The sequence below is a fragment of the Phalaenopsis equestris genome, unplaced genomic scaffold, assembly GCF_001263595.1.
Source record: "Phalaenopsis equestris unplaced genomic scaffold, ASM126359v1 Scaffold000336, whole genome shotgun sequence".
Taxonomy (NCBI): domain Eukaryota; kingdom Viridiplantae; phylum Streptophyta; class Magnoliopsida; order Asparagales; family Orchidaceae; genus Phalaenopsis; species Phalaenopsis equestris.
Genome location: NW_018164778.1, coordinates 107,721 through 126,305, shown reverse-complemented (window position 1 = coordinate 126,305; position 18,585 = coordinate 107,721). Strand labels below are relative to the sequence as shown.

The window sequence follows — 18,585 nt, the reverse complement described above, 5'->3', positions numbered from 1 at the left end:
CCCCCAACAAGTCTGGAAGAGGTCATCATCACTTTATGTATGATAAGATGTGGGAAGACTACTCCACTACAACTGTGTCAGGGGTGTTTCCTTTCAATACTGCAGTGAAGGATTCCCCCCACATCGAAGAATGCTTTAGAAATGATATGAGGTGCAAGGAGGTTCATTCGCCAATTGGATAATATATATCATTAGAAAACAAAATAGAAGCTTGTTGTCTCAAACATGAAGACAATCTTGAACGAGACTTTGTTTCCCACGGAGGGCGTCAAACTAATGTATGTCAAAAATTCTGTGACAGCAAAGTAAGGAATTATCATCTTAGCGTTACATGAAATCCCAACACACACTCGGATAATTAAAGAGAAGTAAGTAGGAGAAAACACCTTGATTTTTTACATGAGAAACTCTAGAAATGAGGAAGCATCACGAGGCCTAATCCTGTTGAAATAATCTACTGTGAATGGTGAGTATATATGTTCACTCTTTTAAATTAGGGAAGATGGAGTTATAAGTTGATCATGGTAAATGCACTATAGTAGATCATTGACAATAGTTTTGGTATGGTTGTAATTCTCGATGATAGCATGCTATAAGGGCCATAGTCAATTACTATGGAAGCAGAAGTCCATGTAATGTTGTAGATGGTTGTTGTAGCATCAGTTTGTCATATAGGTCATAGTTGAAATCCATTGTAGTAGTGGATTGAAGATGGTTGCTTCAAGTGCGTCGATGGGTTGCAGAGATCACAGTAGGAAGATGTGAACCACATAAGTTATAGTTGTTCATATAGTCCATAGTGGTGGACTGTAATGATGTTCGTAAGCTCGACCGGAATTAGGAGCTACACGAGTTATGAATCACATAGGTCATAGTTAGTCACATAGGCCGTAGTGGCGAGTTATGATAATTTTTGTAAGATGCAAAGGCCAGAGTTAGGAGTTGTAGAAGTTGTGGACCACGTAGGCCAGAGTTAGGCACGTAAGTCGTGGTGATAAGTTGTGACAACGATCGTAGGCCTTAGAGGTCAAAGTTGAGAGTCGCGCAAGAAATGAACAACGCAAGCTATATTTGGTCGCATAGGCCGTAGTGGTGAGTTGTGATGTCGTTCGTAGCTCACAAAGGCGGAATTTAGAAGCTACATGAGTTATGGGTCACATAGGTCGTAGTTGGTTACAAAAAGTTGTGGTGGTGAGTTGTGATGATGTCCGAAAATAACAAGGGCTCGAGTCATAAGCTACATGAGTGGTGGGCAATGTAGGTTGCAATTGATCACGTAGGTTGTAGTGGCGAGCTGATGTTTGTCGCATGTGTCAGAGTCAGAAGCTGCATGAGTTGTGGACAATGTAGGTCGTAATTGATTGTGTTTGTTGTAGCAGTGAGTCGCAATGACGTCCGTAGACCGCATGGACTAGATTTAAGAGCCCCACAAGCTGTGGATCACATGGGCAATAGTTGGTCACATATGATATAGTTGTGAGCTATGACGACGTTCGTAAGTCGCAGAGTTTACATAGGTTGTAGTGGTGAACTATGATAACGTCCGTACGCAATAGGGGCCAAAGTCGAAAGCTGCATAAGTTGTAAGTCATGTAGATTGTAGTTGATCACATAGGTCATGGTAGTTAATTGCAATGATGTTTCCAGGTTGTAGGGGCTGGAGTTAGGAGCTGCACCTATTGTGAGCCACATAGGTCATAGTTGATCAAGTAGGTCGTATGGGTGAGTTGTGATGACGTTTGTAGGCAGTAAAGATTAGAGTCTAGAATTGCACGAGTTGTGGATCATGTAAGCATAGTGGTAAATATGATGATATTCATAGGCCCCAAAAAGCTAGAGTTGAAAGTTGCATGAGCAGTGGACTACTAGGTTGTAGTTGGTCACATAGATTAATAGTAGTGCGTTGTGATGACATTTATTGGTCATAAAAGAGCAAATCTAGGAGATGTGCAGAGGGAGCTTTAAGAGTAAGAAGAAAGTCACCACTTCAGAGTGCATTATTACACCGTCTTCAAGAGGCGTTGTCGCACTATATCTCGGGTGTGTTGTTACACCATCATTAGGGTGTGTCGTTGCATTGTATTCATAGTGTGTTATTACACCATCTTTGCGAGGCACTTTCGTACCGTATATGGGGTGTATTGTTACACCACTATCGCGGTGTGTCGTTGCATCGCATTCGGAGTGTGTTGTTACACTGTGTACTGAACAATGTGTTGCTCTGCTAGGTGTTTCAGTGTTTCACAACGTATACTGAGATTTTGCAATGCAAGTTGTGCCTCTATAAGGGACTTCACTGAAAGTAGGTGGTGACAAATAGTCTGACGGGTGGTGAATGACAGTGGTCGACAACTGCACGAGAGGGAGGAATCTGCTGACTTTCAGTGTATAAACGATGTTAAACTTCAGCTCCTCTAAAGTCCAATCTTCTTCAAGCTCTAAATCGGGTTCCCCTCTCAAGAGAGGGCTAGGTTTCAATAGATTCAAGATTGCAAATAATGAGATTCTAGACCACTTCATCGGACAACCGACTAATAATCCTTTGATCAGATGACATTCAATGTGCATTTGAGTGCCTTAAAGATTTCTGAAGGAGAATTGTGTTAGGAAAACCAAATGCAATTGCTCATTCTACAATTTTCAGTAGAAGAGGTCTATTTAGTAGCATAGTTAGCAGGGAGTTAACTTTAAACTTTGCAAATTAGTTATGGCATTTGAGTGCCTTAAATATTTCTGAAGGAGAATTGTGTTAGGAAAACCAAATGCAATTGCTCATTCTACAATTTTCACTAGAAGAGGTCTATTTAGTAGCATAGTTAGCAGGGAGTTAACTTTAAACTTTGCAAAATAGTTTCTTTGAATAAGTTGAACTCATAAAATTTTGGATTTTATTTCAGTTTCAGGCAGGAGGGAATGAGGGAAAGATTGTAATATTCATTTAATAAATATTATCTATTTAATATCAAGTAATTAATTTACCAATATTTGTGTTTTGATTTGATTAACGAAACATTTATTAATTTTATAATTTATTAAAGATTAATTATGAAGAAATTATAAAATTAAAATTTTAAATTTTATTTTAACTAATTTAATTAAAGCTAATAATAATTTATATCTTTATTTACATGCCTGACAAATAAATAATAATTTTCATTTAATTAGTATTAGTGCTAATTAATCATTAATTATTTTAATAAAAATATAGTTAAATTAATTAGTGAATATTGATGTACTAAATAATGATTTTTTATTTTATTGAAATTCTAGGATGATAAATTTCCTTAATAAATAGCTAATTAATAATTAATACTATAACTAATTCAAAAATAAATTAAAATTAAACAACACTTACTAATTAAATCATCAAATAATTAGTATTAAAATTTCATCTAAACTAAAACTTAGGAATAAGTTGTTAAATAGTTAACTAGGATTAATCAAATCTAATTCTATCATACTAAATTGTTTTCAATATTCATCAGATTAAAAAAATTACCATATCTGAGCATACAAAATTCATTAAATCCTCCAATTAAATCTCAAAGTTGTTCCTAAAATAAATAAATAAATAAATCTAAACCATTTTTTGTTTTTTATTATTATAATTATTATTATTTTAATACAGCAAAACCTCAATATCAAAACAGTTACAAAGGCGTTACATGATTCATTTCATCAAGAAAAAGGCAGCCAAAAACAATATTGAAGAAGTCATTACCTTTCATGACTCTCTGCTGTCCAACAATAGCTTCAGTATCATACTTGCATGCCCTGCTGCAATCAGGGCAATATGTCACCTGAGATTTGGAGCAATTACTACAGGCCAGATTTAGGAAATAGCCATGGATTTATATCATAAATTCCATAAGGTTTGAAACTGACATATATGGATCATTTGTAAACCTTAAGCAAACATATCATGCAGCTACTATAAAAGGCCAAGAAGAAAAAGAGATTTTATTTTGGGAGATTTCCATACATACCACTCATTTCTTATGTAATTACATATTAAAAACCTAAACATTAACTTTTATATGCATGCCGCCTTGTCTATATGCATGAAAAGGTGTATTTCACATTTAGAAGATAAAACAGTGGTGTTTTTGTTCTGATATGAAGGATTTGGGTGGTAGAAATATAACAAGTGAATTTTAGGTGTTGGATATGCAAATACATAGGATTTGGGAGGTATGTCTGTAAATGCCACTTCTATCATTAGAACATTTCCATTCATCCCTAATAAATACTAGAAACTATTTTTCCAACAAGCCTTTTAAGGCTCGGTGAACGCTCATTGATGGCCACATACCTCTCCAGAAGGTTTTAGTTTCACTTTAATGAAAAGAAATCTAATATGTTACCAAAAGTAGGATAGCGGCAAGAGAATATATGCGTACACTCTAAAAACAACTTACTGCATCCCTTCCATTAGTAAGCCATTTAAGATTCTAAATAAAATAGAAAGTTCAGTGAAGATTGTCTAATAAAATGCATGTGATGCATTTTGGGTCATTGGGTCTAGTTATCTTAGGATAGTTTTGTTGCATTTTTATTCTTATGTTATGTATTTTCTTTTTGGACAATTATACTGTTGGGTCATTGAGTCCAAATGATGTAAAATTGGCCCTATGTTTCTTGGTTTATTATTATGTTTGTGGGCACTATGTCATGTTTTATATCAGATGATATTGTGTTAAGGAGGATCAATCCCACGCATGATATCCAGAAGTAATTAAATGTAGGATTAATTATGTGCATAATATCCGGATGAAATTAAGCAATTAGTGTATAATTATGAGTTTCCAATTAATTATTAATGTGACTATAAAGAATGAATCAATAGTACTAATTGTTCTAATATGGTGTAAATAGCCTTGATTGCATAGGCATAACTTTAGGCATAATTTGTGTTCTTATTTTAGTCTTCTTTTCTTATTCTAAACCTTAAAATTTTTGTATAAATATCAGTTCTCTTTGTACAATGCAAAAAAATAAGAGATTCATACATTATTCTCTAACATGGTATCAGAGAAAACACGATTCTGAGCATTACCATCTCCTCTTCTTCTCTCGTAAAATCTCGAAACCGTAGCTTGTCGATGGCCTCCCCCACGCTCTCTCTAGGTTGAAACACATGGTAGACAAAACTCAAAATTCAGTCAAGCCTGAATCTAGCAAAATTCGATAATCCGAACAACCCATTTTTATCTTCACCACTAAGATCAACCCGGTCTCGTGCTCGTTACATAACCGCTGAATAGAGAAAACTACAATACCTGGTTTCGTGCCATGTTGATGGCTCTCGGCATCAAAAACAAAGAAAGTTTCGTTAACGGCACCATCAAGGAACCACCAGAGATGTCCACCACAAAACTTCAACAATAGAGGCGCTGCAACAATCTTGTCAAGGCATGGTTGTTTAATTTAATTGCAGAAGACATTGGGGCATGTATAATATACAATGAGAATGCCCATGAAATTTGGCTCGACTTGAAGGAACGTTTTTCTTGTACCAACAGCGTCCGTATCATCCACGATTGCAAGCAAGGCGATATGACGGTTGGAGCTTATTACACCAAGCTCAAAGGTCTATGCCTATGGGATGAACGTGGCACCCTCTATAACATTCCTAAATGCACGTGTGGTGTCATGAAGGAAGTGATGTAGTTTCAACAAAATCAGAAAACCATGAAATTTCTCATGGGCCTTAATGAAACATACACTGATATAAGAGGGCAGATTTTGCTCATGGATCCCCTTCCCAATGTTAGCAAGACACATTCTCTCACGCTCCAAGAGGAAAATCAGCGTATGATGAACAATGGAAGTATGTCGTAGCCAGACTCTTCGACTTTTGCCATGATGAATAACGCACGGAAACCAGAGAGCGTTTTCACGCCTAAAAGTCCTCATTTAAAGTGTGAAATATGTGACAAAATTGGGCATACCACAGACATATGTCGAGCACATCTCAAATGCAATTATTGTGGATGGCAGGGACACCATCAAATGACTGTAGGTAGCTGCAAATGGCCAATCCAACAGACAACAAATTTGAACGGAAAAATTTTGCTTCCAAAGCCAACCATGCAGATGTCAATACATCTACAAGTTCTGCACCATTCACCCTTACAGCCGAACAATATCAAAATCTCATGTCAATACTTGCAAAGAACAAATCTAATTCGATGGCTAATCATGTTGGTAGTACATCAGCCATGAGTGATATCTTAGGTAAAACTTTTTGTGCCTCTGTTTTTTGGCAAAGAAATGTGTTGGATTCTTGACACAGAAACAACGGATCACATGGTATATTCGGCCAACCTACTAACTACAAAATTCAGTATCACCAATTGAAAAAATCACTTATCTAACTGAACTATTACAACTGTCACGCACATAGGCAACATCCATTTTAATGACTTCATTCTATAAAATGTTCTGTGTCCCTTCCTTTAAATTAACTTTGATTTTCATTGGCAAATTTGTGATTGATTCACAATGTGTTGTTATTTTTAATAACCACACTGTGTGCTACAGGACCAACAATCGGAGAAGATGATTGGGACGGGAACTAAAAGAGGACTCTACTACCTTGATACTCCACAATAGAACAAGTGCAATGTCGGTACTTCACCATCCCCAAATCTCTGGCATACGTCTAGGCCACCCATCGAATAAAGTTTCCAATTTGTTTCCTTTCTCAATTATAGACAAGAAAATGTAATGCTTTTGTTTGTTTAATTTATCCATTGGTTAAACAAACTCATTCGTCTATTCAAACAAGTTCTATTTGCTCAAAAACACCTTTTAAATTAATTCACGTTGATATTTGGGGAGGATACCAAGTTCCTTCAATCACATAAGCACGGTATTTTCAAACAATTGTTGATGATTATACTCGATGCACATGTAATTATTTGATGAATCATAAATCAAATACACATTCATACATCATTAAGTTCATAAACCTTCTTGAAACATAATTCAATCTAAAGGTCAAAATCATTTGAAGTAATAATGGTGCTGAATTCATATTGAGGAATTTTTATCTCAACAAAGACATCATTCAACAATTCAGTTGTGTTTTCACTTCGCAACAAAATGGTGTAACCGAAAGAAAACATCGTCACCTACTCAACATAGCCTGAGTTTTATTGTTTCAAGCCAATTTACCCAAAAAATTTTGGGAATATGCAATCTTAATTGTCGCCTACATAATTAACAGAACACCAACATCCATTCTCCAAGGAAAGACTCTTTTCAAAATGTTCTTCCAAATACAACCCACATATGATCATTTACACGTGTTTGGGTGTCTTTGTTTTGCTTCAACACACCATCAGTGACCAACCAAGTTTGATCCCATAGACATTCGATGTCTTTTCTTAGGGTATCCATACACTCAAAAGGGCTATAGAGTCTATGACCTTTCAACCGGGAAAATTTTTGTATCACGGAATGTTAAAACACATTTCAGTAGATCTTCAGAAGTTGAAGGCAATTGTGAAATGGCATACTTCAAAGAATATTACTGAGGTATGTAGTTTTCTTAGTTTGATTGGATATTACAAGAGATTTGTAAAGGGTTTTCCACAAATAGTTATTCCTTTGTTCAAGCTGCTGAGTGAAGACATCAAATTTGATTTGAGTGAAATGCAAAATGTGAGCACAATTTTTAAGAGTTGAAATATTTGACTACTGCTCCAGTGAGCTATCATCAGGTAGAAAAGGATTTCAAATTTAAAATGACGCATCTTTGCAAGGCTTGTTGCATTTTAATGCAAAATAAAAGGATGATGGTCCATGCATATAGACAATTGAAGCCACAAGAGAGGAATAATTTGAGCATGATCTGGAGTTAGTTGTTGAAGCGTTTGCACTCAAGGTTTTGGCAAAATTATTTGAATGGCATGAAATGTGAAGCCTTTATTGATCATTAGAGTTTAAAGTACATTTTCACACACAAAAAAAATGAATTTGAGGTGGTGAATATGGTTAGAGCGGATCAAAGATTATGATCTGAATATACAGTAATTTTCTGGCCAAGCAAATATAGTTGTCGATGCATTAAGTCGTAAATCCACAAGTAGTGCAAGATGTATTATCACTCAAATGTCAGAGTTTGATTAAAGAAATTGATTTCTTATAGTTGGAAGTTAGAAGACCAGAAGATAGTGAATATTTACATCAGTTGATAGTGCAACCTACTTTGATAGATGGAATCTAGGCAGCTCTAAAAGGTGATGGTGAATATCTGAGACTTCTGAAACAATTTCAATCAAGGAAGATGTCAGATATGACTGTTGATTAATGACATTATTAGAAATAAGTTGCAGTTATGGGTACTGTTGATTCTTAATTGAGATAGAAAATTATATATGAAGTTCATCATTCAGGACAGAATTCGTCCATGCAGCTCTAAAATGTACAAAGATTTGAAATTGGTATTCTGGTTGTCTGGTATGAAGAAGGATGTTGCTCAATATATATCTCAATATCAAGCATGTCAGATTGTAAAGGCTGAGCATCTGAGACCCAATGGATTGCTACAATTGTTTTCTGTAACTGAATGGAAATGGGAAAACAATACCATGGATTTTGTTAAGGGATTTCCTCGATTCAGACTGAGCCACAATAGTATTTGGGTCATTATTAATAAGCTAACCAAATCAATTTACTTTTTTCCAATCAGACAAATTCAGTTGAAAAGTTGGCTAGATTGTATGTCAAAGAAATTATCAGTTTGAACAGTATTCCAAAAGTTATGATTTCTGACAGAGATGAAAGATTTACATCCAGGTTGTGGAAAAGCATTTAGCAAAGTTTGGATACAAAGCTACATTTCAGTACTACTTCTCATCCACAAACTGACGGACAATCTGAATAAACAATTCAGATATTGGAAGATTTGTTGCGGCTTTATGTTTTCAACTTTTGAGGCAGTTGGGAAGATCACATTCTAATGATTGAGTTTGCCTACAACAATAGATATTAGTCTAGTATCAAAATGGCTACTTATGAAGCACTATATGACAAAAAATGCATAATTCCATTGAGTTTGGTCGAAGTTGGTGAACGTCAAATGTTAAGTCATTATTTAGTTGATGAACCTACAAAGAAAATCAAATTAATCAGAGATAGATTGGAAGTTGTTCGGGATTGACAGCAAAAATATTATGACCCAAAACACAAAGTAGTAGAATTTGAGATTGGTGATTTCGTATTTTTGAAAGTCAGACCTATGAAAGGCAACTAGACTTCGTCAGGAAAGCAAGATAATTCAATATTTTTGAGATTGTAGAAAGGATCGGTTCAGTTGCCTACAAATTAGCGTTATCAGCGAATATGTCAGATATTCAAAATGTGTTTCACATTTCAATACTGAGAAAATGGGTTTCAAATTCAAAGTAGAGGATTTCACATGAAAACAATGACATGCAAGACTGATGTCAAGAAACTGAGAAACAAACACATTCATTTTGTCAAAAGCGTTGAACTTAGTTTAGGAGTTTCGTGTGGGTTTTAATACTAAATCCATGAAGGGAAAAGGAGGATTGAGGTGTCAAAATGAAGAAAGAAGAAGTTTGGGCGAATCGGAAAGATTGAGTTATGCTGAGAAGCTCGTTTGAGGTATGTGTTGGCATTTAAGACAAGTTTTGGGTTGTTTTGCGTCAATTCACATTATGAACTAATTTTTATAAAAGCCTAAGTTGTCTAAGAATTTCAAGTTGTTTACACAAGGTAACGAGCTCGAGGCGAGCGTGACGAAACTCGTCGTAGAGCTGCTTCGTCAAGTCAGGTGATAGAAGCTTTCACTAACTTAAGAAAAATAATTTTCTATAGGTTTTCATGAGATTCCACATTTGACATTAATGCGTTTAAAATTTTCTACATATTGTGAATGAATACTTGCATTGAATGTATGAATCCAAGTTGATTTTTTCTTACAATGCAAGTGATATTATTATGCTATGATCATGCTATGATACGTATGACTATGTTTATAATATTAATTATCTGCAGGTATTCATTTGTAATAATTCATACATGGGATATATGAAATACCTATGCATGTATGCTACAGGTATTATGCTTTAAGAAATATCACAAAAAATATTATATGTATACAATTGCATGAGTGCTTATAAATATATTATGAAGTAATGTGATAATTCAGACTTCTGTTGTTCAGACAGTCACGAAACTCTGAAAATCGTTGTGTTCAAATGGTGACAAAATGCAGAAAACTGTTGTTATCAAAGGGGCTTTTGATAAATGATATATTGGGGGTCAACCTTTATCGATATTTTATATGATATATGGGACATGATGACTACTCATGGTATGACAATATGAAAATAATTAAGACGCATACATTTACAAGCGACATTATTATGCGATGATTACATTGATACGATGACTCTACTATGATGACACTTTTATGATGATATTGTTATGATTGCATTACTATGAAAATGCTTATGACTATACATGTTTTTTATACAGCAACCATAAATTTCTATACTACCTACTTTTTTTTCATATTTGCACAAATTTAACATGTTGTGACTTTTGTGTAAACATGTAAAGTTCATTTGAGCGCGTGATGTTGTTTCTTTTTCATATATAAAAATTTATTTTAGTCCTGATTATTTTGTTGAGTTCTCCGTTGCTCACTCTACATTGTTGTCTTTCAAGCAGGGAGGAGCAATGCGGCAAGTAATCAGGTATAACTTGTACAGCTTTTGTATTTATAGCTTTGGAAGGTTGTACAGTATTTTTTGGATGTAGTTTTATTATGTTAAATTTAATAGTTACGTATAATTTATATATTTTGACGATATGATTTTTCACTCTTCCGAATAAGAGTGAATCAATTATGACAAACAATGTATCCATATGTTTACGGCAATTTATTTAGACTAATTCATCACGCTTTAGGTCCTAATTTAGCAAATCAAGGTGAGTATCGATGAAAATTTAGCTGCCAGAATTGTCCGCCTCTGTCGCGCGCCTTAAAGGGGGTTAGTTGGGGTGTGACAAATTGAACCTAGTATGGCTGCATTAGTAGATGTAAAATAAAATTTCATGAATTGCAAATTTATTAGTTAATTGATCATAAGCACCATATTATAAATAAATTCAGGATGTAATGTTATATTTAGACGCTGAAATGTCATTAAAATTTGATGACAATTTAATGATATTCATTATCAAACAATGCATATTTGAAATAATATATTTTTTGTTCATTTTGCATGCCTGCAAATCGTGATTATTCGTTGAATTTTAATTCATCAAACCCACTTGCGATAATTTTTTATAAGTTGTTCTGGTATGTTTGTTGGACCATTGCCACAAAGACATTTTTCCAATAATAGATTTTATTTTGATATTTTTAAAATTCATGTACTTCATTTGTATTTTAGGAAGTCCTGTCAGTGCTCTTCTTGTTTCAATTTTTTCCTTTTGGCTATGATGTTTCATTTAATCAGGTTATAATGGTAATTGAATTCTAATTATGGAATATTGAAATAAAATTTGTTGTATCTTGCTCTGGCTCATTATTGACATTGTTTGCACATGAATTCTTTTTATAAGTACAAATATATTTATAACTTTTCATCACTTTTCATGTTGTTGTTTTTGTTGTTGTATCACTTTTTGTGTTGTTGGAGTATATCTGAAACCAAAACTAATTCGGAAAACACAGAAAATTTTCACTAATATTAAAATAGGTTTTCACCATGACTCAAATAAAAAAATGTACTTCTAAACGTATACCAATGGGTGGTGGAGTTCAGCTAGTGGGATAGAGATGACTAGGAGGAAAAACGGCAGTCACGGGAGACGAGTGGGAGCGAAAGGATGGTGTGGAACTGTAGGACAACATGTGGGAAAAAGTTGTAGGTGGTCAGCAACGGTAGTGGGGTTATTGGGAGAAGCTTAAGGAGATAGGAAAGCGGGTCAGCAGTAATAACCTGTGGGAAGGGAAAATGGCTGAGTGTAGGGGTGACAGAAGGTGAATACAGTTGAAGCACTACCACCTCTGATACATCCCACAAAGAAGAAAATAACTCCACACAAGAGATCTCAAAAGAAACACACCAAGAACTAACTCCCTACATACCTAAGACAGCAGTTTACAGGCTCTCTCTGGACGGAGGAAGCTTCTATACACAAAGGAAGAGAGTGGGAAGCCTAGAGATATCCAGAGAGCACTCCCTAAAGCAGCCGATTCATGGTCCCCAAAGTCAGATCGCTATAGTTTGCGATCCCCACTGCGATTCTTCCCGCCTTCGCGCAAGAACTCCAGCAATCACGTTTCCTCTCAAGGATTCGAGAACTTCGCTCTGCCTTTTGCGATGCCAAGCAGGCTAGCCCTGCAGTTCGAAACTCCCAAATCAGGCATTGTACAGCGCCCCGAACCAGCCATTGTTTTAGCTCACGTAATTAGGAGTTAACATCAATATCGCCTTATGCACCCAAGATGTAACAAATCTAAGCACATAATGAGCTAATGTTATATCTAATGTACCTATATGATCACTCTTAAAAAATCTGACACTATTAAGGTTATATTACATATTCTTCAATTACAAGCGTTTGCACCAAATGTCACCAAAAAAATGAGCGATTAAGATTGGTGCCTTTTGATTGGTTGGTGCACTACAAAAATGCTAATATTATAATACAATCAAAGCCAAAGCCCAAATTTTACCTAATGACTCAACCCTTAGCTCAACCCCCTATGCTGTAAATCATTTGATACACTTGGTATGACATATAGTCCTCTATTAGTTGACGTCAACTTAAAATTGTTCCATTAAATAAATATTCACTCCAAGTCTACAAGTTGTTGACCTCATTTTTAGTGAGGTCTTAGTCTCCTACTCTTAGAACCTAGGATCTAGCTTTAGGAGTTCTTATTGACCATCCTAGCGGACTAGCAATGGAGCCCACCTCCCGTAGAACTTCAAGTCACTTCTTGACTCATTTTTGTGAAGAACTCGCATGAGTGGTTCCAAGCACTCAACTTTTAGTTGCAATGGCTAAGGACCGACATGTAGAGGGCCCGAAAATGAGTTCCTATAGGATCAAACAGCCTTAGGCGAACCCTTTGTGACTCGATTACTCGCGAACGCCGCAATTCACGCACTCACTGCACCACACACGACTTTGACTTGAATCAACTCGTCCGTCGGCGAACTTGTCCGGATGACCCCGAATGACGAAACGAACCACACCAATGTATCTGGAACGTCGACTTTAGCTAGGAAGGACACCCATATTGCTAGGGCTACGATCACACAAAAATGACACGGAAATCGATATATTTTTTTTATTTAGCGGGATGCGGGCCCGAACTCAACTCATGTTCAACTCGGATTCGATTCAGGCTGGACTCGGGCCTGAACAATTAAGTAATTTGAATTTCAAATTTCAAATGAAATATTTAATCCTGTTTTAATGAAATTAAATTAGGAGTTATTATATGCCAAATAAAACTCCTCCCCCCAGGGAAATTCATCAATTACCCGCCCATTATCGCATAACGAACTTTTTGGAATTCCTCGAATATGAGATCCCGCTTAGCTCCTTCCTAGCATTCGGTCCCCTCTTCTTCTCCCACTCGTCCATTCTCCTCTGCACCGAAACCCCTCTCTCGAATCGACATCTCCCTCACTCGCCTCCTCGCCTCTGCCGCTCACACGCCTCACCTTCTCGCGCGATCGCACTCGCCTGCTCGCCTCCTCCCTGCGTCGTAGACCACGACCTGCTTTGCCTCCCACTCCCGTATCTTCCCCGCTCGCCCAGAAAGCCCCGCTCTCGTCTTCTTCCCCGCGTATGATCCGAAACCCACTGCTCGCTTCTTCTCGCTCGACCTCGCTCGCCTTCTCCCCCTCTCTGCCTCACGAACCGAAGACGCTCGCCTCTTGTCTCCTCACGCCAGACAGCCCGCAGCACTCGCCTCCCTCTCTCGATAGAAATCCAGCTCGACTCGTCTTCCCCCTGCCTTTGCACTGAGATCGATTCGATTCCTTCCTTCCTCTGGCGCTCGACCGAAGATCGAAACTCAAAAATCGACACTCCTCCCTACACCGAAAGCCTTCGCCCTTCTTCATTACGTAGGAGAAGCTTCATTCGACTCCATCGCAACCCTCGCCTGGCGTTCAAGCTTCACTTTTCTGCTTCGCCTCCTCACTCCACAGAAACCTCTTCCGTCGCTCGCCTACATTTTTGTTTCTCCCACTCACCTTTCATCTCGGCACCGAAGAACTCACCTCCCCTCTGCACTGAAGCCTTTCTCTCGCTCGGCTTCACTTTTCCTGCTCGGCTTCGCTTCTCCCGTTGGCTCTCCTACCCGCGCCCAAAATTCTCGTCGCCTTTCCTGTTCGACTTCACCTCTCGATGGAAACCCAGCGGCACACTTGCTATTAGAATTAGCTGGCCACGGGATCACCGCGTGCAAGACCTTCGAAAGTCCCATGTCGCTTCGCTGACTCTACAATGTTTGGTTGTCCCTCTTGGTCACATGAGATTGGTATCTCTTGCAGCTAAAATCTCTTTGCACAGTTGCACGTATATTTTCGGAGCTCTCTTTTCCTTTCATTTATTCTTTTATTTTTTAATAAAAATTTATTGTCATTGATCATTGAGTGCATATCCTAAATCAATCAGTTCTTCTTTCTCAACACAAGACAATTTCATTTGCTCTTCTATTGAAGTATGATATGATTCTTCATTCTATATAATCTTTGTTCGAAATTATGTAATTTAGGAAGGCTTCTGTGATTTATTTTGACTGGACAAATATAACATGAATAAAAAAAATGATACTAGTCATATTAATGCAACTAGTGACAAATGTTTACTGCATTCCATCGGATAAGTGTCGATCATTATTGTATATTCATATGTTTGGCATCGATCTTTGGAGAACTATAAATGCTGCTTTGGTTATACATTCTTATTGATTTTGGAGAACTATAACAATATTTTGATTATATGTTATTGTTGATTTTAAATGTTTAGCTGTTGGTTTTATGTTTCAAGCACATAAATGCAAATATTATGAGGTTCCAATGATTATTTACGTGCTGATTTTAAATGCTCTGTTGTTGGTTTTATGTTTCAAGCACTTAAATGCAAACATTGTGAGGTTCCAATGACCGTTTACTTACCGATCTTAAATACTCATTTGTTGATTTCGTACTTCGAGCACTCAAACGAGAATACTACGAGGCTCAAGAGGACCGTTATTTCAGGGCTTGAATGCTTCTTTACAGGTCTATGTTCTTTTATCTCCAAATGTCTCCCTTTGGGGGTTGTTTTACCTGTTGTTTGGTGGGTTTAAACATTGCGATTTTTAGGACTTTGTCTACTAATTCACATACTATTTTAGAGTCAGTTTGTTAACTGATTTTGGAGATTTTACACACTATTTTGGACTGAATTTCCTAACTAATTTTGGGACATTTAAAATTGATGTTTTGAGCTTACATGAGAGCTGTTTAGGAATTTTAAAAATTACTGTTTTATGGCTGATTTTGAGAACTTTGTCTACTATTTTGGAGGCATTAAACCCATCATTTGCGGGGTTGTTTTAATCACTGTTTTGAGACATTTTTATGGGCTGATTTTGAGGCAATCTACGCACTGTTTTTGCGAGATTTATGTAGCCTTTAAGCATTGATTTACGCACGATTTAGAGTTGGATTTAAGAAGTTATTTCGCCCACAGTCTTGAGTTTCATTTGATTATTATTTAAACACTTTTAGGCCGATTCGTTTGCTTTTTTTTGTCTCTTTGGCTTTACTAGTTTTGGAAGTGGTTCGGCCTCCTTTTTTATTTATTTTTAAATGGTTAAGTCATAAAGATGTAGAGTGATGATTTAATTAATTGGAAGATATAGAAAACCTTAAATCACCTTAAGCATAAGTTAAAGAGTAGGCTTCCTAGAGTTTTAGGAGCACACCCTAGGTGAGAGTACATCCACCTAGTCCTCAGTGTAGGCTTCCTAGAGCTTAAGCACACACCCTAGGTGAGAGTCCATTCACCTAGCCGTCAGAGTAGGCTTCCTAGATTTTAGGAACACAACTTAGGTGAGAGTCCATCCACCTAATCCTCAGCACTGGCTTCCTAGATTTTAGGAGCACACCCTAGGTGAGAGTTCATCCACCTAATTCTCAGCATAGACTTCCTAGATTTTAGGAGCAGACCCTAGGTGAGCGTTAATCCAGCTAATTTTTGAATAAATAATGAAACTTGGCACTTGACCCTAATTCACAAACTGATCAAGAAACTAGACACCAGGATGCACCGAGACGTAGTTCATGTTTCCTTAATTAAACCAACAGTGAAATTCCCTCAATGACTTAACCTATAATGAAACCCAGTGCACCGGGATTTGAGCTTGAATATTACACTCAAATCCCCCTAGCAATTGGGGAAATTTGTTAACGTCACATATGGATCATCGGACTAGGATGAGTCTAAGGTCTAGGTGGCGAGGGTGATGACGTCATTGCTTATGTGTGCTTAAACGAGGAATACGAAGTGGGATTATTAAAATAGTATCCCCTACCTCAAGGATCTTCAATAAGAAAGAGGAAAGGATCCATGATACTATTCGTCAATTCTTGGTGGGATCGTTGCCCCCGACACTCTTAGGTTGTCAGTAGTTCTAGCATGATTAGAGTGACTAGCCTGTGGACTGTACGACTTTACAAAATATTTACAAAAATAAAATAAAAATCTTTTTCCCATGTTAAAAAGAACACTGCATAAAAAAGCCTTAAACAAAAGCTTTTGCATGAAAATCAAATAATTTTTCTATGAAAATTTATAAAAGTTCATGGTTAGTCATTTGGATTGAGGTTAAGAACTACCTCCTGTAAATTGTCGAGTTGGCAACTCTTACTCAAGGTCAGGAAGCACACAGCCCAGCTTTGAGCCCCCACTTTTACCAATGTCTTATACCTAGTCCTGAGCTTTCATATGTGGATACAGGTTTCTTTCGCTTGTGATTTCTACTACTTGTTTTTATGACTTTCATGTGGGTCTTCTTGCCTTATTTATTTTTATTGCAAGTATGTTTAAATATGCTGTAAATCATACTATGATCACAATATTAATCGTACAACAGTAGCATATGCCCAGGTACGCTTTTACAGTTTATTTACAACATTTTACATTTTTACATTTTTACCTTTCAAGTACCTTTTATTTACCTGCAATTTGACTACTCTGCATGGACTATAGGGACTAGAACTGAAATCAAAACCGAAACTAAACAAAACCAAATATTGACACCAAAACTGTGAAGCATAAGCCACCAATCTCAAACACTTAAAACCTGGAGCTGTCACGATGACAGGAGCTCGGAGCCCGGAGCCAACTTTGTGGGCAGCACGACGAGGAATTCAGACCGAGCAGCAAGAGGATCTTCTTCAGCATTATACATTCCTAGTATAATAACAACACATAGGACTTCGAGGTAGCTCGTCTGGCGCGACGTAAATCCTCACTCCCTTTTTAGGCTCCTGTACAACCATGTTGTGCAGCGTAAGTCGTAACCCGCTTTAGGTTCTGAGGTTGTCGTGTGACACGACGTAAACCCTCTTATTTCTGCAGGTTATTTGCATAATCGAGTGTTATGCATATGTAAGTCTCAAATAATAAAATTGACAGGATCAAACACTTAATTAATATCGTCTCTAAAATGCAGTCACACAGTAGGATAGTTTGGGAGGTCACTGAGGAGGTCACTGAGGATTTCCCTCAGAATCTGTGACATCCCCTACCATTTACTTCCTTTGGACTCCTGAAAGGATTGTTCTCACTTGAGCCACTCTCACTTGTTTTTTCCACGTCCTGCCTTGAAACCTGAACCTTGAATTCTTGAAGACTAGAACCACTTATCATTATCGAGAGTTTTCTCAAGTGACTCTCGTCACTTGGGATGTAATTAATTAATAGGGGTTTACCTCTATAGGGAACTTGGAACCCAGGTAAAATAAACCCTATTTAATCTTTGTATTAAATAGGGGAACTTGTCGGTCATCATTTGATACACTTGGAATGACATATAGTCCTCTATTAGATTATGTCAACTTAAAATTGTTCCATTAAATAAATATTCACTCCAAGTCTACAAGTCCCCATGGAGGACACAACCCATGGTTGTTGATACTGATCATTTGGTCAGGCGAGGTAAACTAACTCCACTCACAAGTAGACCAAAGTCCAAAATAACCCAATAAGACTGAAACATGGGATCTTGATTAATTTTTTCATCCCCCATAATTAACTCTAAAACTAAACTATTGCACCATACCATAAACCCTTAGTATTTGATGGCCAGCTTTAATTAAAAGTTCCGTCACTAAGAGGAGTGATTGATCAAAGAGCTTGTACTCACAGAAAACCTAAAAGTGTTTTTTTTAAGTCCTCACGAAAATACAACAACAACAAAGCCTTAATCCCACTACGAGGGTAAGTCCTCACAAAAATGAGGGGGAAATTTTTAGATGGTGTATCATTTAAAGTCCTAATCTGCCTTTGAAAAACTAACCC

The 18,585-nt window shown here is 36.9% G+C and overlaps 1 protein-coding gene across 2 annotated transcripts in view; it reads right to left on the bottom strand.

Moving 5' to 3' along the window:
• Nucleotides 1–3,634: 3,634 nt before the first annotated feature.
• LOC110025849 (tubulin--tyrosine ligase-like protein 12) overlaps nucleotides 3,635–18,585 on the bottom strand; it is a gene marked incomplete at its 5' end in the record, with an annotated part of 49,288 nt that continues 34,337 nt past the window's right edge. For both annotated transcript variants that reach the window (XM_020726522.1, XM_020726523.1), the window contains 1 exon segment: nucleotides 3,635–3,800. In XM_020726522.1, the coding sequence (XP_020582181.1) occupies nucleotides 3,651–3,800 (150 nt within the window).